At 51.5% G+C, this 25,942-nt stretch overlaps 1 protein-coding gene and 1 long non-coding RNA gene across 3 annotated transcripts; one reads left to right on the top strand and one right to left on the bottom strand.

Moving 5' to 3' along the window:
• Positions 1-596: 596 nt before the first annotated feature.
• Positions 597-22,524, bottom strand: ATN1 (atrophin 1). Of its 2 annotated transcripts, XM_068699745.1 has the most exons (10): positions 22,252-22,524; positions 7,506-7,700; positions 7,172-7,309; positions 6,704-6,817; positions 3,868-5,876; positions 3,571-3,793; positions 2,766-3,483; positions 2,111-2,254; positions 1,648-1,828; positions 597-1,115 (listed from the first exon to the last, which is right to left on the bottom strand). In XM_068699745.1, the coding sequence occupies exons 2-10, from the start codon at positions 7,581-7,583 to the stop codon at positions 1,082-1,084; spliced, it is 3,639 nt and encodes a 1,212-aa protein (XP_068555846.1). In that variant the 5' UTR covers positions 7,584-7,700; positions 22,252-22,524; the 3' UTR covers positions 597-1,081. The 2 variants fall into 2 exon arrangements, with proteins under 2 accessions (XP_068555846.1, XP_068555854.1); XM_068699753.1 differs by lacking the exon at positions 22,252-22,524 and having other exon boundaries at positions 7,506-7,547.
• LOC137865093 (uncharacterized) lies at positions 5,333-7,952 on the top strand. Its single transcript, XR_011101754.1, has 3 exons — positions 5,333-5,490; positions 7,604-7,736; positions 7,824-7,952. It is a non-coding gene; the product is annotated as an uncharacterized lncRNA (long non-coding RNA).
• Positions 22,525-25,942: the final 3,418 nt, after the last annotated feature.

Raw genomic sequence — 25,942 nt, 5'->3', positions numbered from 1 at the left:
TATCAGGAGTGTGTAAGGGGGGGTGGTGTGGGTGCGTTTGCACAGCTGTGCTGCTGCCGGGTGGTTTTCTCCTTCCGTTTAATGGATAAGTAAATATATATATATATATATATAGGGGGCCGCTCGGGTTATACAACCGTGAGGTGGGACACGCACGCGGGGGGGGGGGGGATAACAGGGATTGGGGAGGGGGGGGTCACAAGTTGCTACATAAAACTGCCACGTCTATAACAGGATGTGCATGACTTAAAGTACACCGAGGAGAAAGGGGGCGAGGGGCGAGGGGGTCGCCGTGGCCCTGGGGTGCGAGCTGGCGGCCCCCCATCGGTGCTCCCGCTGGGGCTGGAAGGTCCACGGGGGGGTGGGCTGCTCGGGGAGGCCGGCGGTGCTTCGCACCTCGTGGCCCCACGCGTCCCCTCGAGGTGCCGCCACCTCGCAGGCAAGTCTGGGGGTGCTTTGCACCCAGCTGGCCGGGACCAGCGCCTTGGCACCAGGCAAGAGAAGCCGGTTTTGGAGGGGGGCCGGTAACGCCGTGGTTGCTTCTGAAGGGATGTGGGAGATGTGGAAGCCAGGCTGGGAAAGTTCCGCTTTGTTTCTCTGTCTCAGGAAGCAGTATCTTACATAGAAAGTGTGTGTCTGGGGGGCGGAGGAGGCGTCTTGAAAAAAGGCTCTGCTGGGTTTTGCATCGTGAAGGTGAGGTCCCGCAATGCGCTGCGCTTTTTGCTTAACGTGACTTCCCTCGAAACACAGGATGGAGCTGCTGCAATCTCCAGGTCACACCAGTCCTTGTCTTTTGGGGCTCTTCACGACGCTGGTTTCAGTCACTTCAGAGCCATGCCGAAATCGTGTGCCAGTCACTTCGTGTTGTTTGCTGGCATTTCGATCCCTCCCTGTTTCCTTGTCTCCACACTCTGCTCCCAGGATGCCATCCTCCACTTTCGTCCCATCCTCTCTTGCAGTCTGCTGCCTGGTAGGATCAAGATGTGTAACTCCGCAGCTTCCCCTCCCCCGGGATTTGGCTGATTGATTGCTCCTCTTCAGAGAAAGACATGAGGATGTCGTGTTGACAGTAGGAGTCCATTTAAAGGGGTTTGTCACTTTCTTTCTTCAGGTGACTAGGATAAAGACGAACAAAGTGATTATGAGAGACAAGACACGGGGAGAAAAGACGTAGTATTGTGCACTGCCTTTTGCTAGCCTAGTCCTGCATGACAGTGCAGATTTGTAAAACCCTGCAAATCTTTAATGTAAGAGGTGCTATCCAAAACATAAAATACTGCATTTCTCTCCCAACATGCTTCCCTGTGCACTCGTGAATGCCCCGTCTTGGCAAAAGCATGCCAAAGTGAGTGTTTGGTATTTTGGCACAGGTATAATTCACAATTGTATTATCACGTGTGAAATGTGCTGGTTTCCCCCCTGCTGAGGATGGGAGCTGAAACCCCACAACAACATCTGTCCAACAGCAACCTCCCCTAGGGGGCTGTGCCCCACAGCAAGCAACCCCTGCACCCAGCATGGGGCCACACTGGAGCCACCCACCCACCGGGGGGGTCAGGGGCACGTTCCCCTCTTCTGCCCGCCTCAGGCCAAGGCTGGCCGGCATTAGGATGTGAGCAAAGAGCGTTGTGTGAGCGGGTCACGCACCTGTAGTAATCCTCCTGCGTGGGGAGCGGCACTCCGTGCAGAGGGTGGTGGGCGTGCAGCCACTGCTGCTGCTCCAGGGCCAGGCGCTGCAGCTCGGCTGACTGCGCGTGCATGGCCTGGAGCTGGTGTGCTGCTGACATGGGCGCAGAGAGAGACCCCGGCAGGTCCCTGTAGGGTGCAGCTGCAACCACAAAGGAGAGAACAAACGAGTTAATGGAACAGCTCTGTCCTTGCCCTTGTCCCTTGTCCCACAGCTCAGTCCAAGCTCTTAATCTTCCAGCCCTGCCAATGTGCAGGACTCGCTCATCCCCTGATACTGCACGCCTGCCCTACACCATCCCAGAGCTCTGTCTCTCTATAATAAACCTTCATCAGGTATGCAACCCCCTCGTGACCACCCTGCCCCTTGGAGCTCTGCTGATGCTCTTCCAAGGAGGCCAGCAGACCCCGCGAGCACTCTTACCGAAAAGCTGGTGGCGCAGCACTTCGTTCTCATGTAGGGGGTGAGGGAGGAGAGGGTTGGGGATGGTTCCAGCTGGGTACGGTATCCGAGTGAGATGCGATCCCGAGGCAAGCGGGTCAATAAGAGGGTGAACAGAGGCTGAGGCTGGGAAGGAAAGACATCAGAAGCCAATTGTCCCATGCCTTGTAAGCCACACAGGGAAGGCACAACAATGAAACAGACATGGAGATGGTTGTTTTGTGTTAGTTTTTTTTTTTTTAATATAATAGGATTTTTTTAATATAATAGGATTAAAATCCTATTATATTAAAAAAACTCTTTCCAGTGTTTTGGACTCGCTGCCAGGCCATTAATTTGTACCTGTTGCCACCTCTGAGTAGTGGTGGACGATGAGCATGGGTGCCTGTGGCTCAGCTACCAGACCCCACTGCCATCTCCCAGTACCTCAGCAGGCACAGCGCTCTTTTATATTACAGTCTGGACTTTGTTTCCAAGAGATTTGCATCACTAAACTGCTTTCGCCCCGCTGTCCTGTAGGACAAGGAAATGGGACTACACCTCACTTCTGAGGTCGGTGTCTTTGGTGGGATGGGAGTGCGGAGAAGGCCAAATGACCATGAAGTTGACCCTTCCTGGCTGAAGAGGCGGCCCTTACCTGCGTGTATGGCATCCTGCTGGTGGAGGTGGAGGTGGGAGTGGATGTGGGAATGCTGATGGTGATGGGGCGTCACGTTGAGCATCTGCAGCCGGGCCAGCGGGTCGTTGCTGAGGGCGGCCACCCGCTCGGCGTGCTGCCGCTCGGCCGCCAGCCGCTCGGCGTAGGACATGTCGGGGCGCAGGGTGGGGCCGGCTGCCAGCGCCAGCCTCTCCCGCTCCAAGTGGCCCAGCCCTGGGTGGAAGGGAAAAGCGGGATGAAGGCCGGGAGCCGTCTGCAGACTCAGCCCGCCGTGGCGTGGGAAGGGATCCATGGCGGCAGCCGGCACGGCGTGGAGCTGCTCCAGCTCGGCCGGCTTGACCTCAAAGCCAGGCTTGAGGCGCTCGCGCAGGTCGCGGTCCCGCAGGTCTCGCTCGCGGGCTTCCCTCTCCCTCAGCTCTCGCTCCCGCGTGGCCGGGTCGCTGCTGTAGATGGCTGGCACGTTGTAGCCCAGCAGGCCCGGGTCGACGGCGCCCAGCGGCACGTAGAAGGGGTGGTTGCGGTTGCTGGGGGACATGACGTGGGGCCGGGCGTACTCGCTGAGCGTGCGGAGCGCCGGGGTGTCGGGGCCCAGGTAGGGCGGCACGGTGGCAACGGCGCTGCCCTGCTCAAAGGAGGGGCGGTGCGGGACGGGACCGAGGGACGAGCACTCCACCGGCCGGCCCTCCTGGGCCATCTTCTGCAAGACAGCAGAGAAAAGACGTCAGGGTCCCAGCGGGGAGCCACCGAGGGCGTCCTCGGGCACGGGTTTTGCCCCCACACCTACCACGCTCCTCTCCAGCTCCCGCTCCTTCTCCCGCTCCCGTTCCTTCTCTCGCTCCCGCTCCCGCTCCCGCTCCTTCTCCTCCCGCGCCTTCTGCTCGGCCTCTCTCCGCACTTTCTCCACCAAGTCCGCCCTCTTCTTGGCCAGCTTGGAGCCGTCCAGGGGCACGAAGTACAGGTCCGTGCGGGAGCAGGAGTTGAAGCCGCGGTCCAGGTGCTTGTTGAACCTGGGAACCAGAAGGGAAGCGTGTGGGTACGGCAGGGGGACAGGGCACAGGGACGGGGACCCCACTGTCCTCACCTGGCCGACTGGCTGGCGTGACTCGGCACGTCCACCACCTTGGGGGGTGGCGAGGGGCTGCGAGCGGGCGGCACGGGGCTCTCCGGGGGCTCGTACTCCTCCGACGGCTCCTGCTTGATCTGGGCAGCACTGAGCGGCAGCGGGGGCGGCGGGGGGGCTGGGGCAGCCATGCTCCCCGCCAGCGGTGGGCCAGGAGGGGCTGGCGAGGGGGCTTTGTAGCCGCCGGCCACGGGGGAGGAGGCCACACGGTAGCCCGGAGGGGTTGCTGCCCGGAAAGGGGCAGCCGAGGAGGCTGGGGGCGAGCCTGGCTTGTAGGGTGCAGGGGGCTGGAAGGTGGGGACGGGGGAAGCCGCCCGCTTCCCGTATGGGGCCACGGCTGAGGGGGGCACTGGGGGTGAGATGGTCTTGTAGGGGGCCGTGGAGGGGGAGGCCATGGTGGCGATGACGGTGGAGAGGGTGGTGGCCGCAGAGGTGACCGGAGGGCCAGCCCCGTGGGCTGGGGAGGGGGGCGGCGGCGGGGGGAAGGTGTAGGTGGCAGGGCTCTGCCCCTGGGGGTGAGTGCACATGGCGGGGTAGCTGCCCTGGGAAGAGGTGGAGGAAGAGGAGGAGGAAGAGGAAGAGGAGGAAGAAGAAGAGGAGGAGGAGGAGGAAGAGGAAGGAGCGGTGGCAGAGGGAGCCTGGCTATAAGTGGCCTGGCTGTGGGGAGGGTAGAGGCGCAGCCCATAGGTGGCATGAGAAGGGTGATGGCTGCTGGACTCCAGGGCGTGGGGATAGCCCCCCGAGGATGGTGGGGGGGCCGCCGCTGCTGCTGGAGAGACCCCCCCGCCGCTCCCGTGGCCGTGGTGGTGCTGCTGGGGCGGCTGCTGGTGATGGGGAGACTGACTGGGGAAGGAGGCAGCGGGGTGGGAGCTGGCATTGCCCAGGGGGCGGCTGTAGGGGGGCGGCCCCTGGCTCCAGACAGGCTGGGAGGGCAGGGAGGGCTGCGTGTATTTGGGGGGCTGGCTGGACACCGAGAGACCACTGGGCGGGGGGAAGGAGTGCCCGTAGGAGGCCGTGTAACTGGGCAGGGGCTGGGCTGGGGAGGGCTGAGGGTACTGGGCGGAGGAGCTGGAGGTTGGCAGAGGTGGAGGGGCGTAGGGGTAGCGCGAGGGGGCCAGGGGCTGCGCCTTGTCCTGCCCCATGCCGTGGGGCGACGGGAGGTGCCCGCTCAGAGCCTGCCCCGCCATCCCCGGGGAGCTGGAGGCGGCCCCCACGTTGTTGAGGGGGCGCAGGGCCGGCGGGGGTGGCAGGTTGGCGGAGACGTGGGGGAAGGAAGGCGCCGAGGCCGGGGGGGCAGCTGGGGGGTTGACCGGGGATGTCTTCTGAGGGGGCAGCCCCCCAGCCACCGAGGCCAGCGAGATGGGGGTGGTGGGCGGCGGGTTGTGCTTGGTGCCAAGGGTCTGCTCGCGACCCCCTGGTGCTGAGAGCCCCCCTGCGCCGCTGCCTATTTTGGCCCCAACCTGAACCACGTTGGCCGTGGGGTAGAGAGGAGCGTGGGTGGAGGAGGAGGAAGAGGAGGAGGAAGAAGAGGAGGAGGAAGAGGAAGAGGGGGCAGAAGAGGCTGCAACCGCAGAAGAGGAGGAGGTGGGTGTCTGTGGGGCTTGAGCCTGGAAAATTCGGGAGGCCTGGCCCTCCAGCTGGGGGTGGTAGGGGCCCACCGGGGGGCCCTGGGGGTGGACCTCGCCTGGGAGACCAAAGCCAGGCTCAGGTGGCCGGGCCAGGTTGTCGGGAGGGGGGGCAACCGGAGGGCTCTGGGGGAAGAGCGGAGGGTGGTGGTAGGAGTGCGACGGCCCCTGGGACAGCACGGAGGAGGAGTCGGAGTCATTCTCCACGCTGCCGGGGCTGTAGACGCTGGGCGAGGTGCTCCTGTTATCCTGGTCGATGTCCCGCGGGTCGCTGCTCATCTCGTCGTTGAAGCTGTGGCCATCGAGGCTGTCAACATCGGACGGGGATGGAGGACAGGGTAGCTCCTGAAGCAGAAAGAGGAAGCAGAAGTTAGGCGGTCTCCCAGACCACACACCTGGGGAGGAGGCAATGCGTGTCTTATATTTGGAGGTGCAGGTAGGTGTCAGAGATGAGGCTGAAAATTAACACATGTAAAAGGTCCCAGCGCCACTGGGAACAGCCCGTTGGCCAAGGCACAGCCCGGTGCTACCAGCAGGTGGCACAAAGCAGCACACACGCAGCCCCTAGACCCACAGTGTCTCTTCCCCTTCATGCAGGGCTTTCCTCATCACCTCCCTTCCTCGGCAAGGAGACCTGTTCCCGTTTCCCCCCTGAGCATGTCCTCTCTCTGCCTCACTCCTTACCAGCACTTCTGTGCTTCCAGCTCCCCGCTCCAGTTCCCTACAAGAGCCGAGGCTTCCTCCAGCTGCCCGATTACTGACTCAGCCCAGCGCTGGCCTTTCAGAAAAGCCCTGCTTTAACTACGCATAGCGCAGGGCTGGGCAGATTTTGCACATTTTGGGGCTGGTACAACACCCCCTGGAGCATCTGTGGTTCATGTTGTTCTGCAGGAGCAACAGAGGCAGAGTCCAGCCTGACAGAAAGCTGCATGCAGAGCCAGTGGGCACACAGCAGTTCCCCTCACACAAGGCTAAATAAAGAAAGAGAATTTCCATCTGCTTGGTTATCACTTCTGGTGGCTTTTCTGCAGCCACATGTCACTTAGGCTCTGCCTGTAGAGCAAAACCCGAGGTGCCAGGGCTCCCCAGCAGCCAGAATCTCAAGCTATGTGGGTGTGAGCAGCACAGGTAGGGCCCAGGACGTGCCAGTAACCACTGCAGTCAGAACTCACCTCGGTTTTGGTCTTTTTGGGAGCGTTGCTGTCCTCCCCCTCGCTCTCCGAGATCTCTTCCGTTCGCCCCTGCTTGCTGCCTTTGGGGGTGCAGGATTCCTCCACCCGGCCTTTCTGTAAGGGAGAGCAGGAGAACAGGGAGGTGGGAGGGCCACAGGAAGATTTCCCACCCTGCCAGAGCTTCCCAGCCCACAGCAGGAGACACAGCCACCACCACGCCTGTGTTGCCAAGCTTAGCAAACAGAGGGGCATAGTAGGATGCAGCAGTGAGCCAAAAAAAGGCAGAAATCATAAAAAGAGCAGGTGAGACTGAAAACTGCTCCGTAGGAAATATCGGGAAGTGCATTGTGCTGAGGACAAAAGGGCTCCACCCATTGCAGGTAGCTAACCCAGCATGGGTTGCATAGTAGGTCCCATATGGTCCATATGGCTGGATCTCCCCCAGGCTCGCCTCCCAGCCTGTACTACCTTTGTTGCTTGTCGGGACTTCTCAGCTTTGCCATCGCTGCTGGAGGTGCTGACGCCACCGGGGGAAGCTCGACCCCGTGTCCTGAGCTCCTCTCGGGGCCCTGGAGTCTCTTTCTTCCGTCCACTCCGCATTGACATCTAGGGAGGGATGATCAGATCAGTCCCGCTTTGCACCTCACTACACTCCTGCCCCGTCTCCTAGCCTCCCAAAGCCCCGGACCCTTGGCCCTGGGACTCCACCACACCAAACTCATGGTCACTGTCTTTGCTGTGAGCCTCAGTCCCACCCCACTGCTCCTGCTGGGGTCCCAGCTCCCTCTCCCATCCCACGTACCGAGTCCTTGTTCTGTCGGGTCTTCATTCTTTTGGGTGCGGGACCCCCATTCTCTTTGGCCCGGTTTGATGAAAACATAAATTTTTATCGCTCTGCAGCTCCCTTCTGCTCTTCCTGGGGAGACTGAGATGGGAAAGAGCAAGTCTTCTGGAATGAAGGGCTTGCACCAGCAGGGCAACAAGATCCTGGTGTGCACTGAAAGGCAGACAAGGAGATGGGAGGGGAGAAAGAGTGAGTATGCTGCGGGACATCCTTTTGTGGTTTGTTACAGTAGAAGTATGACAAAATTATTACTGTTTCTTTTGTTATTATTCACAGATGCAAGGATCTTTACCAAGAATGCAATAAACCTTCCCATCAGTAGGGGAAAAGATTTGGCTGCTGTCATCTCTGATTTCCAATTTCTAGGACTGAGACACAAAATGCAAGGCAGTCATGATGCAAGAAGAACGCTTCGGAGGAAGCAGGGAGGAATGGTTATCAGTATGTTGATTTTTCCCTGAAAACATTTTAGCATTTCCATTTCCTTGTTTATTTGATCTTAAGAGAGAGATGATAAAAAATAAAATAAAAAAGAAGAATGCTTTAAAAAGATCCTAATGGCTATTTTTCTAACTTCAGAAGCCCCTTTTTGCACTCGTCATCAGTGCAGTAAGTTACACAATCCCTAACTGGCCATGTGCTGTCATTAGCTAACTCTGTGTAATGAGCCCCCCAAAGTCTTTGTTGCAAAGATCATCATACAGCCCCAACCCCCTAGAGCATATGCACATGCACACATGTACCAGCATCTTATGCAGAAAGTGTGACGAGTCCTGCCCATGCTGTTCAGTGTCCAAAGTACACAAATAGGTGCAAGAATTATACATTTAGCTTTGACTTTGCATGATGCAAAGAGAATCAACGCTGTTTAGGTTGAAGCATCTCCTTAGGCCTCCTTCCTCCCCATACACTGGGCTGTTTCTCTGTGTACCAGAAATGCACAGCACATCCTTGCACTTTGCAACAGAAGGGAGATTCCCAAGCTCCCTCTGAATAAGCCTGCAGATTTGTGCTGTGTCCTGAAAGTGCAGGTATTTAGATACTTAACACCTCATGATGCCACACAGCTCCTAGTTCAGAGTATGAAAGCACCATGGTGGTGTTAGGCCAGGAATTGGGCCGGGGTGTTTCAGTACTGCTGCTACTGAAGCCAGTATGCACGGCTCCAGCTCAGGAGGACCCTTTGCATTGCCCCACACGGCAGAGGTGGAACCAAAAACACTGTCCTCCCTCAGGCTGTTATGTGAGCTCCCCTACCCAGCATCTGGGATGGACAATCTGCAAGATGATGAAATGTGTCCCACAGATGAGGCATCAGGAGAACATATCCACTTACATCTTTTGTGTTATATGCTCTGCCCTGGAAGCATTTGGAGTAAGTGCAAGACCACCTGAAGGCTGGGACTCCTAGAGGCCATGCCAGATCTGAAAAGATCAGCTTCTAGCCAGCCAGTGCTGGAGTCTGGATGCATTTCTCAAAAGGGAGCCGAACCCAGGGATCAAAGGAAAGGTATGGGATGGATGGGAAAGCCCCTGATGCTGCTGTAAAGTAATTACCCTGACCTGCCTCCTACGGGGTTCCTCATCTTCCCTGGCCAACACCAAGACACATTCATACAGAAGGTACTTGGGAAGAACAGGGGACTGCTTAGTTTCATTAATATTTTATCTGACCCTCACCACGAAGGCCACAGGGGACTCATCCAGCATTAATTCCCCCACACAACAATTCATTAGCTTAGACCTCTTCTTTAATAGAGAAATAGTTCACATCGGTTGAAAACTGACCTAGCGGAGACAGAGCACTCTCCTGATCCCTGCGAACTACCATCTTTCAACGCCTTGCTTTTCTGACATAATTTGTTCTTTGGTTGCTAATCCAGCCCGTTACACCGCTGCTATACCCCATTCTAGATAAGCACCTAGATTCAACATTTCTGACGTGAAACAAGCACGATAAGGTGACCCGAGCTGCAGACGACCTCGGCACACGCCATGTTGGCAGCCTGCTGGTATCGGCTCGGCTCCGACCGAAGGCACAGCACTAGCAACAGCGCATTACTGACACCTTGCTGCGCTTTATTTCGCATTCAGCAGCGGTGCCACTCGCAGCTCCCACTCTGGGCATTGTCATGGGGTGCAGAGGTCTCACTTCGGCTCTCCAGTAGCTCCATAACAACAACGATGGTCTTCTGTCCAGAGAAGTAAATCGGCGAAATAATATGCAGGCAGCCACTTACTGGAACTTCCCTTTTTAAAGGAAATACCAACCCAGTATTTTTCTCTGCTGCCGCATACACAGTACCAACAAAGCCAGAGGCAAACAGGTACATTTCAGTAATCACTGGGGCAGAAGTTTCTGCTACTTAGAGGGTTAAGGCTTTTCTAAAGCAGAATTGACCCATGCGTTATTTGGCGCAGCGTAGCATCAGCTGTGTCAGAGGTCAGAGCAGAGGATCACAGCGCTGCTTCTAATCTGAATGCGTGTGAAATAAAAGCAGTATGAGCCCTGACAATTAATAAAGTGGCAAAACCTGGGTTACACCTAACTTCCCATTACAGAAGATCCCTCTGAACGCCTCACGAGTTCTTACCGCTCTGTGGTTTTGGAAAGGAAATACTTGGCAGTGGTGCTGCCCAAATGGATAACCTTTTCCTGGCCCCGTGAAGCCCTTTATAGGCTTGATTGAGTTACGAGGCACTGCGAATTGCTGTTTTCTGTTTGTGTTTCACATAGCCCAGCTCGGCCTGGCACCCTGCCAAGGCCCCTCCATATTCTCCTGCAAGCCCTGGTGCGGCCTCCTGCACGCTCAACAGGCATCCCCCATGTGTCACCCAAAATGGATCCCTCTCCTCCTCCCTGCACAGCTCCAGACGGGTCTCACTCCAGGACTGTCCAGATCAGGGGCTGCTCTGCTCTTTTGGGACCCGACAGACTCTGCCCCTCACAGTGCGGAGTGCCTCGTCCTTAGAAAGTTGCCTGAATGTCTGTCCGTGGTTCAGTATAGCATTTGCACATCAGATTGGGTTCTGAGAAAATAAATGTTTATACATGGCAGCAGAAGCAGAGGAAAGGGAAACAGTACCAGTTTGTCTGGGATGGGGGCACATGGGTATTGCCTATTTGTCATTTACGACCCCAGCCAAGCAGGGAGGCAACTTCAAGCGAGACAGGGAAGCCTGGGAGATGCCCCCAGGGTCCACCCAGGGCTGAAGGGCTTTGTCACTTTGGCTGGTGCCCAACAGGAGGGCCAGCTCCAGCACAGGCAGCCCAACTGCGGGGCTCCAGTCTGCTTGAGGAGGTTAAATGCCAGCTGGGGTCCAGCTAGTCCTGCCTGGGTGTAATGGCAGGAGAAGGGAGGGCTGAAGCCTCCCGGTATCCACACCACTTATGAAAAAGAGCTACCACAATTGTTACTTTATCAGCTTAACAAAATTAATCTGATCTTTTAGCAGAATTAAACAGATTCTCCTCTGCAATTCATTAGCTCCCATGTTCACATCCCTGTTTTTCTCTCCCTCCTTCTGCAAAAGGACAGGTCAGCACTGGAGGGAGCAAATGGGGTGGCAAATGAGGGAGCACAGGGTGGCAAAATGAACACAGCTGCTTTTTAACACATTGCAGATGCTGGCAACTGTCCTGAAAGCAAGATGGAATGATGTCCAATGGATCCCTCACGGCAGGTAAAGACCACTCAGAAGTGAGTGCCCACTGGAGCAGAATAGCCAGGGGACGTAAACCTGAGAGTGAGAGTCAGTAGCTGACCCATCTTACACTGCCCAGTGAGTAGGGATCCCAGGCAACACATTTTTAATTCCTGTCCCCATTTCCCATATCTATAAAATGGGGAGAGGATTCTCAGATTTAATTGGTGTTAACAACTGAGTGGTACCTTGAAAATATAAAGTTTTATCTACAGTACTGCTGTTAAACATCCTGACGTATGACATTTCTGAATGGCTAATTACCCGACTTCATGCTCAAACCCTGGCGTTTCAGCATAGGGCATGCAGGAGAGAGGGAAGGGAAAAGGTGCTGTGTTCAGTGTTAGGTAGCAACAAATGAGTAGGTCAGGGTTCAGGCTGCATGTCACAGTCTTGTTGTCAATCCTTTGATACGTACACTAAGTGTGACTCTACTACAAAAGTGAAAACGTTTGTTTGAATTAACACATTAGGATGCCAAAATGGTAGAATACCAAGACGGCAGTGGGCAAATGCCTGTGGCTATCTTGGTTGTGAATATTCCCATGACTTGCAATTTTATTTTCTTTTAATGTAGTAACTTTTGTTATGAAGAAATATGTTTACGTGACACTGAATGAAAGGTAGTTATCGATGCAGACATTTTTCCGTCTCCTCCAGAGTAATTAATTACAACACTTGGTTGCAGGGGCTGTGAACTCAGGCTGGAGAGCAGATTAGTGAAGGACTAACATGGCAGACCTGGTCAAATGATCATACTCCAGTTAAAATTCTTGTCCAGTGGGAGACGTTTAACTTCATCCCCCTCTCCAACGCTACTGTGAAACTGGGGGATCCATCTTGAGCCCAGGCTGAAGCCTAGTTTACAGCCCTCCCACCCAAACTGCCAGGGCATCACAGCACCTCTGCAGGGAGGCTTGGCAGCACAGTGTTGCATGGAAAATGTAGACTGAAATGCCACGCAACCACCGCCTGCGACGGACGTGGAAACTGCTGTTAGTGCTCAGAGATCAGAGGAGGTGAATTCTGTATAAAAACGGAGATGGTTTTCAATTTTTATCATCTTCTGTAAATAAATCAGTTTTATGTTAGCAATGTACTGGAATTTCATTGCATTCTTCTAGGTAAACTAAATTCACCAAAACATCACTATAAAATAGGTCACTGTGAAATGTTTTAAAATAAACTTAGCCAGTACATATAAATGTGAGTTTTCATAAACTTCCTTCTGTTCTGAAGGTTAAATTACACAAATTTTAATACAAAATGTGATTGAACACTCTCGGGTTTAGATCTACCTACGTATGTCTAAAATAATACCTCCCATATGAAGCTGGAGCTCAACCTCAGCCAACAGGTTTGGCCCTTGTGTTTCATAACAACAGTGCTTGCTGACAAATTCACTTGTCACACCACTGTAAAATAGTAAATGAAAATTAAAATGCTCCCGTTTCATGCAGTGATGCCAGATAAGAGTGGTAAAAGATAAACTTTCATAGTGCTTCCAGCCTAAGGAGATAAAGCCAGTCTACTTTTTATTAAGTCTATGTTAATATTTTCTTTTCTTAATCCTGCGCAACCACGAGGTGTTAAAATGTTAGTTTGGGTATGAAAGATGTAATTCTGGAACTTCTATTAAATGAAAAACATATCTGAGAATAACAAAATATTTTCTGATGAGCAGAGTGCAATAGATGGGAACAATTAGAGCTAGAGCAAGGTAATAAATAATAAAAACATTCATGCATTTAACAATAGCTTAATTTACAGTATAGAAGAGGATATTAATTTTTGCAAAAGCAACTGAAAATAAAATTTGATTCACTAAATGAAGGTTGGATGTACTAAAGAAGGTTACATTAATCGTAAAATGATTCCTGAGGGCACACTAAAATGACTGTAAGTATGCAACAGATTTACTTTAAAATCTCAGTAGAATTATACAGCCTCCCCAGAGGAGGGACTCCAGATCACTGGGAGATACGGGCTGGCAGAGACCAGTGGAGGACCACAAAATGCAACACTGGAAGTGGGATGGAGGCCAACACATGATTCAGAGAAAGGACACACCACACTCTCCATGTTCATTGTTCATTATTTTAGGAAGCGTAGCACCTTCTGTATTTGCAATGCCTGAGTAAACCTTACCTCTGGAACTGTTTAAGGGTCTACTGTAACACACAACCTCCCGCTCTCTCTCTATATAAATTTCCCTTTACTAAGGAATGCAAAGTAAATCACTCAAAGACATCGGAGGCCAGCTGCCCAGGGACAGAGAAGATTTCGGCTGGAAGGGACCTCTGGAGGCCTCTACTCCAAACCGCTGCTCACAGATGGGATGGGCTGGCACCAAATCTAGATGGGGTTGCTCAGGACCCTCTCCAGGCAAGTCCCAAATAACGCAAAGCGTGAAGCTTCCCCAGCTGGCCTGGGACACCCATTCCAGTGCTGAATTACCCTTGGAGGCAGGAGAAGGGGTTCATTATCTCCAGCTATAAATTCCTTGTTGCAGCTTCTGCTGCAAGTCTTTACTGAGGGAGATTGCTGATACCTTAGCAGCTGTAGGACATACATACGAACACAGTCATACCATCCATCCGACCCTTCTGTTACAGGCCACTGGATGTCAAGCATGGTCACTCCTTTCTGCAAAGACAAATGTTGTTCTGAAGCTGGCAGAGGGAGGCCCAGGCCAGGATATGACTCTCTGCTCAGACCCTCAGTCCCAGGCACACTAGTCAGCGTGGAGAAGAGCTCAGGAGCTAAAAGGATCAAACTCTGTAAATGGATTTGAATGAATGAAGTGCTGAAAGTATCAGGATAGACGGAAGAAAGGATGAGAGCTGACTGTGGAGAACTGTAGAAGGATTTTCCAAGAGGAGTGACTGGGCAAATAAATGGCATGTGAACTTCCATCTAGGCAAATATAAAGCAACATGGCGAAAAAAACGTCATCTCCACATATAAAATGACGGACTCTGAACTGACCAGTGCCATTCAAGAGTGATACCCTTGGGGTATGAGAGGCAGACCCATGAAAATGTCACCTTGGCATTCAGCAGCCATCAACAGAGCAAACTACATGGTAGAAATTCCTGGGAAATGAACTGAAAAACAAAACAGAGAATGCCATTGTGCACTTGCATAAACCCATGGTTTGCTCACATCTTGAAACGTGCATGCAGCTTTGCTCTTTCCACGGAAACTAGAAAGGGCATTGAAGAGGCATGACTGAGTGAGCTAGACATCTCTGTCCAGAAAAAAAGGTTACTGAGAATGTGATCAGGGTCTGTAAAGCCACATATGAAAAGTAGAGGTTGGTTATGAAATATTGACTGTCTTTTCCATTACAAGAACTGAGGACCATCAAATGATGCTACAAAGTTCAAAGCTAAGAGAAAGAGATTGTTCTTCTTGAAATGAATGGTTGACTACATAATTTCTCATCAAAGGACATCGTGAGTGCCATACGTTTGCATGGAGTTAAGGGGAGACTGGAGAGTTTCATGCAAGAGGGAATAACTGAAAATGGTTGGAAGCTGTAGGAGTATCAGGGGAAAACAGCATATGAACTTGCCTTAATTTACACTTTTTCCTAGGTATTTGACAGTGACCCCTGCTGGGGCAGTGGGTTCTGGATGAGGTGGTCACTGGTATTTAAATTAAAAAAAAAAAAAAAAAAAGTTCAGCAGCATGAGGAGCTAAGTGATACACCGAGGAGAAGCAACAAACACATCTGCCATAAGAACCTCTCAGAGTCTCTCTGTTATGTGCAAGACCTATAAAGACATGAATTTGTTAACAGAACAATATAAAAGCTGAGGTGATGCAATTATTGTCCGCAAAACAACAAAAATTAAACACAAGGTAGTTAGAAGGGGTATGTAAGCTAAGCGAGAAGGTTGGTATAAGAACAAATGGGTATGAAAAAAGCCACCAACAATTTTAAGATGGAAGTTAGAAGACTCTCAGACATTTGGCGAAGCTCTGAAACAGCTTTCCCTAGAGCATAACAAAAGGTAAAATAAAATCTTTATAATTAACAAATACATGTTTTTGATTCCCTGTTTCTACGAGTTTGTGACCAACAACGAAGCCAACATGACAGCCATTTGTGCGAAGGCCAAGGCACCAAACAGGAAGAAGTCGGACAGATGATGCAGAAGGGAGGGAAAGAAACAGGGCCAAGGAGATGGGCACGTGAAGAGTTGTACAGCAGGCTGAAGACCATGATAAGCTTTGAGTCACTCCCTTGCTTGGGATCCTACAGCTTGCCCTTGGTCTACAGACCTAGCCAAGTGAGATGGTCCTGCCCTCACTGTAGGGCTGAGAGAAGGGAAACCCAACAGTGTGTCACAGGAACGTTTACAAGGGAAGAGATCTTTGGAGGTCTCCACCCAATCCCCCTGTTCATAGTACAATGCAAAGCTATGTGAGGTTGTCATGAACATCTCAGAGAACAGCTTCCACTGCCCCCCTGTGCTTGCACTGAACCACCCTTGGGAGGGAAGAAGAGGTTTTTGTCTTACATACATCACCAAGTTCATGGTGAACAACTGGCTTTAGTTCTTATGATTTTATAAACACACAAAATATGATGATTATGGCTGAGTCAAGGTCATGATACAACAAAATACTTGAAATCACAAACATCTAGAACTCTCTGTGACCCGCAAAGAATTTAAAGTAACCAATTCGTGCCAAAATGCTGCCATCTACAGACACAGAATCTGCCTTACAGAATCACAGATCTAGGCCTCCACCTTTCACATGGCCAGCTGAACCTGTAGGCATGGTTTTTACAGAATTAAGCCCAAACTGGACAGCCAGTGGAAAAGGCATAATGGCAAGTGAAACCAGTGCCCGAGATACTTTTGATGCCTTGGGTAATCTCTGTCAAGCAGCGCCTGACAACCTGTGGGCTGAAACTTGGTGCACAGCTATGGCATTGCATGATGACCTGTCCTGTCAAAAAGACCTTGTGGTGGATCCACTACCAAAAAGTAAGTACCCCAAAGCTCAGCGCTGACAGACAACATAGGACGTGGTAGCTGGTGAAGGCATTGGCTGAACAAAGTTTGCAGAAACATGGATAAAGTTTACAGGTGGTGCTGAGGCAGGTTATACAGTAAATGATGGATGGGAAGCTCTGGCACCAACCAGTCGGCATTACTGTGGCAATGAGGTTGCATGGAAGACAAGCACATTGATTGCGGAAGATTTTTACATGAAGAACAGAAGAATGTAGAATGCTTTCAAGGATGAAGATTCAAGGATAAACAGAAACACTGAAAAGGCCTTGTAATTAACAACTGATAGCAAAATGAACACGAGTTCCCAGCACAAGACTTCTAAGGGAGGTGCTCCTGAATGAATGATATCCACCAGAGCATAAAGACAGGAATATTCTTCAAGAACAGGAATACAGAGATGATTTTAACCTGAATACATATAGGATTGGCGGGACCATTATGGAGTAATATGCGCAGTTCTAACCTGCATACTTCAGAAAGGATGCTGACAAATTGAAAGCTTCCTAAAAAGAACAATAAGGAAGATATGAGGTCTGATAACTCACCTTCCCCTTTACAATAAGAGCTTTAAGAAGCTCTATATATTTAGCTTATCAGAGAAAAGGTTAAAAGGTGATAACCGTGGCCTAGGAGTATTACAAAGGAAGAAGATTTCTGATAGCAGAGGGCTCTTTAATCTACAAGCCAAAGACTCCAGATCCAATGGATAGGAGCCGAAGCTAGACAAATTCCACACAGAAATAGCATAAAATATGAAAAGTGGGATAGATTAATCACTTGAAAAACTTGCATAGGGATCTATCATAACACTGGAAGTCTTTAATGAAGGTTTTTGTGTGTGTTTTTTTTTTTTCCCTCTAAAAAAATGTTCCAACATTTTTTTGAAAAAAACTCCAGGTGACATTCCCTTCCTTGTGCTGAATAGGGGAGAGGACCAGCCAACTAACCAGAACAGGTTCTTTAATGTTAAAATCGTTAGAAGCCATAGAGAGGTTGAGCAGGGGCTGGTCCTGGGTGAAACTGTACTTTGAAAGCAACAGTTGAACAACACATAAGGAAAGCTTGACAAGATAATCATGAGTGGATAAACCACTGTTCATAGAGTGGACTGTCTTAATGAGGTTGGCAAACTCTGAATAATTCTGAGGAAAATCACTTCATCGGATGCACTGCCTGAAAGAAAAACAGAAATGTATCCAGTATAATATCCTATAGATGTACTTTATATCCGATACACTACGCTATATATATTTGAGTTAAAATTTAATATACAATATATTACAATGAGTATCTTATGTGATATATTATATATACTATTTTATGTATACTGCGATATATACACACACACAAATATATACATATAGTGTGTGTGTGTGTGCATCAGTATATATGGCCAACTGCACAAAGAGAGAGATGAAGGTTGTTCAAACATAACCTTCACTTAAATGATGTATAACACAGAGAAACCTTGTGGAAGAAACAGGGTATCGCCAAGTGCCTTGTAAGGCAGGCAAGTACATGACTAAAATTTTCCAGCTAAACTGATCTATGATGAACAATGTCACCAGGGCAAGAGACATGAAGATTGAAAGCAACCAGTTACTCTTCCTCAGCAAAGCCCAGCCAGAACATCATTGGCTGAAATTGCTCGGAGAAGATATTGCTGTTACCCTTTGGTTTGTAGGTGAAAATACTGCCACAACAATCAATCAAACATTGATATTTTTACGGGAGACAATAACAAGTCTGTGTTTGCTGCCACAACAAACACCAAAAACAGACTGTAAGAAATTTCTGCGGGAGCATCATCAGAACTGGAAGGACGGCAATGCTTCTGAAGGGGTCATTTCCTCACGATATTGACTTGTGGGAAACTTTTAGCATATACAAAAATCCTCTCCCCCAAGAGCTCTAAGCACAAATTACCCACCCAGACTAAAGCAAAGGTGAAGCTCAAACCACTTGAGCTGGAAACATCCCCTTCACTGCATCATTCTCCATGCACTTCACATGGAGGGTATGGGCTGGAGGCCCACAATTGCCCGCCACACACCTGGAAGGACAAAAAGACCCTTCGGCGTTCACCGTGACACAAAGAACAATAGGACGTGTACCTGAGCAGCCTGGCAACAGGTACACGACTGGGGGCCACCACAGCTTCAGTAACTCAGGCAAGGCTTTGAAATGGAGCACCTCGTGTTCAAGTTGACCCCACCTGGAGCGCTGCATTCAGCTCTGGGGCCCCCAGCACAAGAAGGACATGGAAGCATTAGAACGAGTCCAGAGCAGGGCCATGAAGATGATCACAGGGGTGGAGCACCTCTCCTGCAAAGACAGGCTGAGGGAGTTGGGGTTGTTTAGCCAGAAGGCGAGAAGGTGAGAAGGCTCCAGGGAGACCTTCCAATACCTAAAGGGGGCCTATAAGAAATCTCAGGAGGGACTCTTTGTCAGGAAGTGTAGCAATAGGACAAGTAATGGCATTAAGCTACAATAGGGTAGGTTTAGATTAGATATAAGGGGGAAATTATTTTCTATGAGGGTGGTGAGGCCCTGGCACAGGCTGCCCAGAGAAGCTGTGGATGCCCCATCCCTGGAAGCATCCAAGGCCAGGCTGGATGGGGCTTTGAGCAACCTGTTGAAGTGGATGGTGTCCCTGCCCATGGGAGGGGGGTTGTAATTAGGTGATCTCTAAGGTCTGTTCCAACCCAAACCATTCTATGATTCTACGGTAAGTTAGAACATTCACTGTGAGCAGACTCGGGCTGCTATCTCATGAACTAATTCTGCAGAAAATACATACCCAAGGTGTAGCACAGTAGTTAAGACAGTGACTTTTTCAGAGTCATTAAGACAATGACTTTTTCACTTTTAAACATACTCTGAACTTGTGTTACCTTCTCTTTAGGATTACCAGCCCTTAAGAAATGTATAAAGCATTACTGTACTTCAATAGCAACAATACTCAGGAAGTAAAGATGGAAGAGATGAACTGATAAATGCAGGAAATATAGTTGGTACTTCCATAGCAACTCCTAACAGAGGAAGAAAGAAGTCAAGAAAATCCACCAGAGACAAGAAAATGGTTCATTTGTCCAAAAGAGAACACTGCTGGGAGAGGGAGGAAAAAAAAAAAAAAAAAAAAAGAACTGGGGAAGATACAAACTGACAAAGGAGGGAAACAGATTCTCATAAGAAAAGGCAGGTACCCAAAGAGGAAAAAAAAATAAAAAAGATTGGGTAAACGTGCAGGTAGATATTTAAGGAGGGGCAGTGTTGAATAAATGTTCAGATTGCAGAGACTGCATTTGCAAAGGTATTACAACCCAAATCCAGCAAATAAATAATCCTTCCCTACACAGCTCCGAATTCCACAGTGGCTGCTCCCCTAGATTCCACCTCCATCCACCAGAAAAATGCTGAAGAACGTGAGAAAGATCAAGTAGGAACCAGGAAGGCATATATATGGACTGACAGAGGATGAACTCTGGGAAGAACAAAACCTGCCTCATCCATTCCAGCTGTAAATAAAGGCTCACCATCTTAAAGAAATGTACTCATCAGGTTGCTCTTCAGCATACAGATTCTGCTATGCTACAGTTCCTTGCACGCCCAGTTTTATTTTGGAATACAAGTGTGCCCACATGAAAACTTGACTGTGATTCCTTCTTTAGACAAACGCAAAGGTGAGAATGCAAGAACCTTTCGGAAGTATCCAAGGGGTACGAGATCTGGGGCAGGAGGTAAATTCATATGGAAAGACATAAAGGCAGGCCACTGCAGCAGGTTATACCTGTTGCTCTCCTTCATTAGAATTCACTGCACATTTAATTTTCAAATGTTTGAAAGGGTTTTATTGTTTCCAGCAAGAAACACGGTACCATAAATTCACTTCTTCACAGCCATACTTGAAAAGCTCCACCATGAATCACAATGAGAAAAGTCTGTTTTGAAAGACCATACTACTCCCAAGAAATTGGGAAAATGCACAAACAATTGGTTATGCAGTCACCAACAACAAACATAAGAACAACCTGGCCAAGAGCAGGGAAAGATGGATGAAATTCATTCCAACAAACAATCTGACCATTCACATTGACAAGTGTCCCATCCATGGGCAATGATCTTGGAGCTTCAGCCCCTCCACTCCCTCAAGGGTGCACGTGTGGCATGGTAGTGATGCACTACAGCCTTGAGCTTAGAAGAAAGGAGGGTCTAGTTTTCAACTCAAACATCTGTGGGATTTGTGCTCATGCAACTGAGGTAACCATGCAGGCATTGGGCTGATGCGCTGACATGGACACGTTGTTCCTTGGGGGAAGTCAGGACTGAACTCTGAACTGAAATGCATATAGGATGAAGGATGTATAACCATGTTCCACCATTCAGGTGGACATGAAATGAATGACATATCTAACTCCTCCTCTGCTCTCTTGCTATACACCTTAAGGTAATGGCCTACGACTCTCCAGTGCTAGAAAGCACCGAGCTTCCCATGCAATCCAGCCCAGGAAAGGTAATAAAATAGATTCGAATGGCTAGCTGAATAGCGAGATGCTGTTCACCAAGAGCCAGAGCACTGCAAAACAGACTACAAACAAAAGCCACACATGCCAGTAGCCATACTGGCAACCAACTCCTTGCAGAAGTCATGGCAGCCACAGTGCAGCACTGAGAGACATGGAAATGAAGACAGTGCCCCTTTCAAAAGCAACTTTGGGAACATAGCACGGCTATCGACAGATCTCAACTGCAAGCAAAAGCAACACACAAAGTGATGCCACAGTGACCAAATGGCTGCCACTTAACAGCACAGCAGCCACTTGGCAAAATACAGCTGGGCAACAGCCACCAGAGCTCCACAAACCAGCAGCCTCCCCGACGCCAGCAGAGCGCGACGGCTCAATGGCACAGCCAGAAGGACAGCACAGGAAACACAGCACGCTTCTCCCAGAGCCCCCAATTGCCACTGAAGGGCCAACTCAACGCACTGGAGGGATCCCAAATGCCACTGCGATGCCACCCGCTCGGACGGGCCTCGCCTGCTCCCTGGTCCCCGTGCGAGGTCCAGAGGAGAGGGCAGCGGGTCCCCAGGCGGAGGATGGCGTGACCGGGGGGGATCCTAAGGATCAGGGAGGGAGCAGCCACACTCCACAGCACGTTCCCCACTCAGACCCCAATGCACTGTGCCCAGGCGGCCTCGCTGCCCGCTCCCCGCTGCACCTGGGTGCAGGGGCACAGACAATACGCGGCTCTCCGGGCGGAGGGGATTTCGCCGAGGCTCTCCGGAGCTGGCAGCAGCGGAGCCTGCCCGGGAGGCAGCGAGCGGGCTGACTCCCTTCCAGCATTGTTTCATTTTCATTCCCGCACCGTGCCGGGCCGCAAACCCCCCCCCCAAACTCCGCCGTCTCCTCCCGCTGCCCGCCCGCACCCACCGCCCCGGGGGGCAGCGGCGGCCCCGGCCCCCGCCGAACTTTCTGCGGCAGCACCGGGGGAGCAGGGGGGGGGAGGCTCTGCGGGAGGCGTCCCCGCCCCGGGACCCCCGCGGTGGGCACGGAGCCCCCCCCCCCCCCACCTCCCCTCCCGGCGCCGCTCCGGAGGCGAGGCCGGCCAAGGCAAACAAGCCCCGGGCTGGGGCTGGGGCTGGGGCCGGGCAGCGCCCCCCGGTGATTTACGATCGCTCCCGGCGCCGTCCGAGGGGGGAGCCCCGGTGGGGAGCGGGCTGCGGCCGCCGCCCCCCCCCTCCAACCCCCTCCCCAAGGAGCCACCGCGCCCCGGGGCGCCCCGGAACCGCCGCCCCCCGACGGTGCCGGGCGCCCCCCGAATCGCCGTGCATAGGGAGGGGAGGGGAGGAAAGATGGGGACCGGGGGGGTACGGGGGGGTACGGGGACACCCGCGGAGGGACGCGGCGAGCGGGGGGGCGATGACAAGCGGCGCGGGAGTGGCCGTGAGCGGGCGAGGGACTCACCGGCGGCTCCGGAGGGGAGGTCGAATGAAGGGAGGAATGGAGGAGGAGAGGAGCGGGGGGCAGGGATTTAAACGCTGCTTCCCCCCCCCGCCCCTTCCCTACACACACACACACCACCTCCTTTTTTTTTTTTTTTTTTTCCTTTTTTTTTTTTTTTTTTTTTTATATCCTCCCTCCTCCTTCTCCGCGCTCTCTCTGTCCTGCCTCCGGAACAACGGCTGGGGCGCTGGGCTCCGAGGGGGTGCCCCCTCCACCACCACCACCACCAGCAGCTCCGAGCCCCCCGTCCCGCTCTCAGGCGCTGCCTCCCATCGCCCCGCTCCGCTCCGTCCCCCGGCCACCTCCCATTTCCGAACAGCCCAGAACCAGCCCGTCCCCGCCTCCCCGCCGCCCACAGCGCGGACCGGGCACCGTTTTTTTTTATTTTTTTATTTTTTTTGGGGGGGGGGGGGGGCTGCATTAACGAGAATGGTGGAAGGGGGGGGTGGAGGACACAGCAGCAGCAGCACGGGCAGCCCCGGGCGGGGCGAGGCGAGGCGGGGCGGCCGCCATCAGCATGCGGCCCCCCGCCCGGCGGCCTCCCATCCCCCGCCGGTTACCAGGCAACGGCACAAAGGGAGAGCCTCGTGTGGAGGCCGCGAGAGGCACCGGCAGCCCCGCCACAGGGGGAGGCCGCCGCCTCACGGCCCCGCACCTCATTTTTTATTTTTTTTTTGGTTGTTTTTTTTTTTGTTATATCTTTTAATAAAGCGTGGTGCTGAGGGAGCGGGCACGCGTGGGCCCCGCGGGAGCTCCCGGAGGGGCTTGGCCGGCGGGTGGTGCTGCTGCAGAAATGTGCCTTTAGGACCCGAAGGAGCCCTGCCATAGCTGCTGCCACAAAGGGCTTAAATTCGCCCAGAATGCTAACAATCTGAGAAATTCTCGTTTCTCTTCTCTTCCCCCCCCCCCACCTCCCACCGTGCGTGGGCTCCTCGCTGTGTCAGGAAAATGGGCTGGCTGCTGCCGCCGCCACTGCTCTCCGTTGTTCGCAAAGTTCAGGCTGGCTCCAGATGCGAATGGCCATTTTGGAAAAGTTGTGGTCATTTGGGGATGGGAATCGGGGGACCGGGAGCTGGTTCGCTTCACTAGTTAGTCAGCAGAGGAGCCAACCCAAGCACAGACTTTGGGTGAGCACAAACCAGGGGGGGAGAAGCTAGGAGCGACCAAACGCCGCCCTTACCGACTGCCTTCGGTTTCAAAGCTAAGGCTGGTTGTATAAGCAAAAACCAAGATGCAGGCATGTGCATCCGCACAGCTGGAACGAGAGGGGCTTTGCATGCATGCGGGCAAGCCCTCTTACTGCATTCTGGTAGCCTTCAAATATGCAGTCACAAAATACTTCCTCAGCAGGGCCTCTCTCAGCAAACAGGCTGGATGGTGCTCTCTTGACGGGCATTTATTTAATACTTCTTATTGTCCATTATGTGCCTCCAAGCATTATTTACTGTACAGCATCCAAACCCGGCACTGAATACAGATGTAATAATCTCCCCCGTGGGTTTCTCCGTATTGCTAATCGCCGCTGCACCCAAGCATTTTAAAAACATCCATAACAATGTCCCTGCAACATCTTTGCAAGCTAATGGCTCCCTATGCTTTTGTTCCACACCCTCTTCCCAGTGGTACTGTACCACTGCAGGGCATTCTTACTTATCCTGGACACAGCACTGCTCTTGGTGCCTCTTGCTCCAGCGCCAGCTCCACTGGCACACAGCACTCCGTTGCACAATATAAGCATGCCTCCTGTCTCCAGTTGTCGTTCATTTTTTCATCCGTGCTTCTCCTCGTCCTACCTCTTTGTCTTGACCCTCGCTCAGAGCCTCCACCCTGCCAGCAGTGATCCTTGGATGCTTTTCTTCCCTGCTACTTTCTGTTTTCCCTACGTGGAACAGAGGATTGAAAAAGCTATGGCTAACATTTTCAAAATATATATATATATTTTGGGTCACCACTCTGAAACATTTCAGAATATTGAGTATTTCACAGAGGTGTTACACTGACAAGAATACACTTTTGATCCCAAGCACAGGTGTAAGCATTAACTACTCTAAGTGTGTCACCAAGGAGAGCTCTGGAAGACAAGAAGTAATATTATTATTGCTGTTGAGGTAGTCGTGTCTGCAATTGTCACTGCTGTTTCAAACTGTCACCTTAGGAGCTCGACAGCCCTGCATCCCAAGCCGATAATGAGTGTGATCCTTAGAGGCCAAAGTGATAATTCAAGAAAGGAGGAAGATCTTGTCAAAATCCCTGCTTTGTGGACACTAAACACAAATATCCAAATCACTAAGATAGCCTGTTGTCACCTGGGGAAAAGCTGCTGTGAAAGCTACAAAATGAGACGAACAATGGCTGTTATTGCTTCAACATCTCCGTATTCCATCTAAATAATCTTCTTGTATCAGTAGCAGCAGGCAGCCCGGTGACCCCAAGTTTATTTAAACACAAAGCCAAGTCCCAGGAAGTATTCACGTCATCATCTTCCATAACGAAGTCAGTGCCTGAGATCAAAATTTTAGCTTAAACAAATTTCATTATCAAGATGCTAGCGTCCCTATTTACTTCGGGGGACAGGCAGACACCCCAAGACCTCATGAAAATTTTAGTAGGTTTAGCTCTGTTTCCAGAAGTTGCTGAAAGGTGGCCTGTCTCCTGTGACGCATGCAATCTTAGTCTATGAAATGACATCAGAGACGTGATTCAAAAGAGAAACAGGACTGGAAGCAGGGTAACAATTTGCATTTTGTGTAATCCTGACTTCTGAGGTCTTAATTGTGGATAAGAAGCAGCATCTCCAGTAATAAGGCCGAGCTTTTCAGTGAAAGGGAGTCCAATGAGGTGGTTAAGGTGCTGCAGCCCGTGGCATGAAAGGGGAGGCTGAAGGAACTGATTCTGTCTGTCTGGAGAAGAGAAAGGTTAAGGGGGAACTAATTGCTCTCTTCAGCTTTTTGTTTGGTTGTTTTATTGGGGGGAAGCGGGACTGAGGAGGTTATAGCAAAGTCAGAGCCAAGATCTTCTGCCAGATGGACAGCGAAATGGTTTCAAAATTTGCAAGAAGGAAAATTCTAACTAGATAAAAGACAAACCTCCTCCCTGAGAGTGTTTCAGCATGGGCACAGGTGCCCAGAGGGGCTGGGGAATCTCCCCTTGGAGATATAGCCCTGATATACCCCTGGAGTCAGCCCTACTTCACAGAGGAGCTTGGCATGGAGATGTCCAGACAGCCCTTGCCATCTCAATCCTTCTGTGAAACTGTGGTTCTAAAAATACACAGAGCCACGTTTCCCCTTTGACAGTACAGACACACAGCATGTAGTAATATCCTTGATGAGAAGAATAATCAAGCAAGCCCTCTCGCCTGTGCTAGGCCTGGGGAAAGGCTTTCTGTCACGCAGACCCCACCTAGGGCCACACCAGATGGCGTCTCTTGGTGTATTCTCCAGAGCTCATACAAATGATACTTGTGAGCTGGTGTTTATTGGTAAATGGAACACCAAAAAGGTAATAAACTTCATTGCCTCGTCTAAGCAACCTCCCAGCTATGGCTGTCCCACGGTGGAGATGGCGTGGTGACACCAAATGGAGCAATGACCTGCCTCAGCTTCCCATTTCATCAAGCTAATTGGGCCTGGGCTGCAGCTCAGGGAGCTGT

The sequence above is a fragment of the Anas acuta genome, chromosome 1 (assembly GCF_963932015.1).
Source record: "Anas acuta chromosome 1, bAnaAcu1.1, whole genome shotgun sequence".
In the NCBI taxonomy this organism is placed as follows: Eukaryota; Metazoa; Chordata; class Aves; order Anseriformes; family Anatidae; genus Anas; species Anas acuta.
Note: the sequence above shows the minus strand (reverse complement) of the source record. Positions and strands in the feature narration are given on the sequence as shown.

What these genes read in the sequence shown, in the direction of transcription:
- ATN1 (XM_068699745.1), bottom strand. Translation starts at nt 7,583, where the DNA reads ATGTTTTCATCAAACCGGGCCAAAGAGAATGGGGGTCCCGCACCCAAA. An exon ending in CACGCCAGCCAGTCGGCCAG is followed by an intron (nt 3,794 to 3,867) that starts GTGAGGACAGTG and finishes TCTGGTTCCCAG; the next exon opens with GTTCAACAAGCACCTGGACC. An exon ending in ACGCAGGAGGATTACTACAG is followed by an intron (nt 1,116 to 1,647) that starts GTGCGTGACCCG and finishes TCTTTATCCTAG; the next exon opens with TCACCTGAAGAAAGAAAGTG.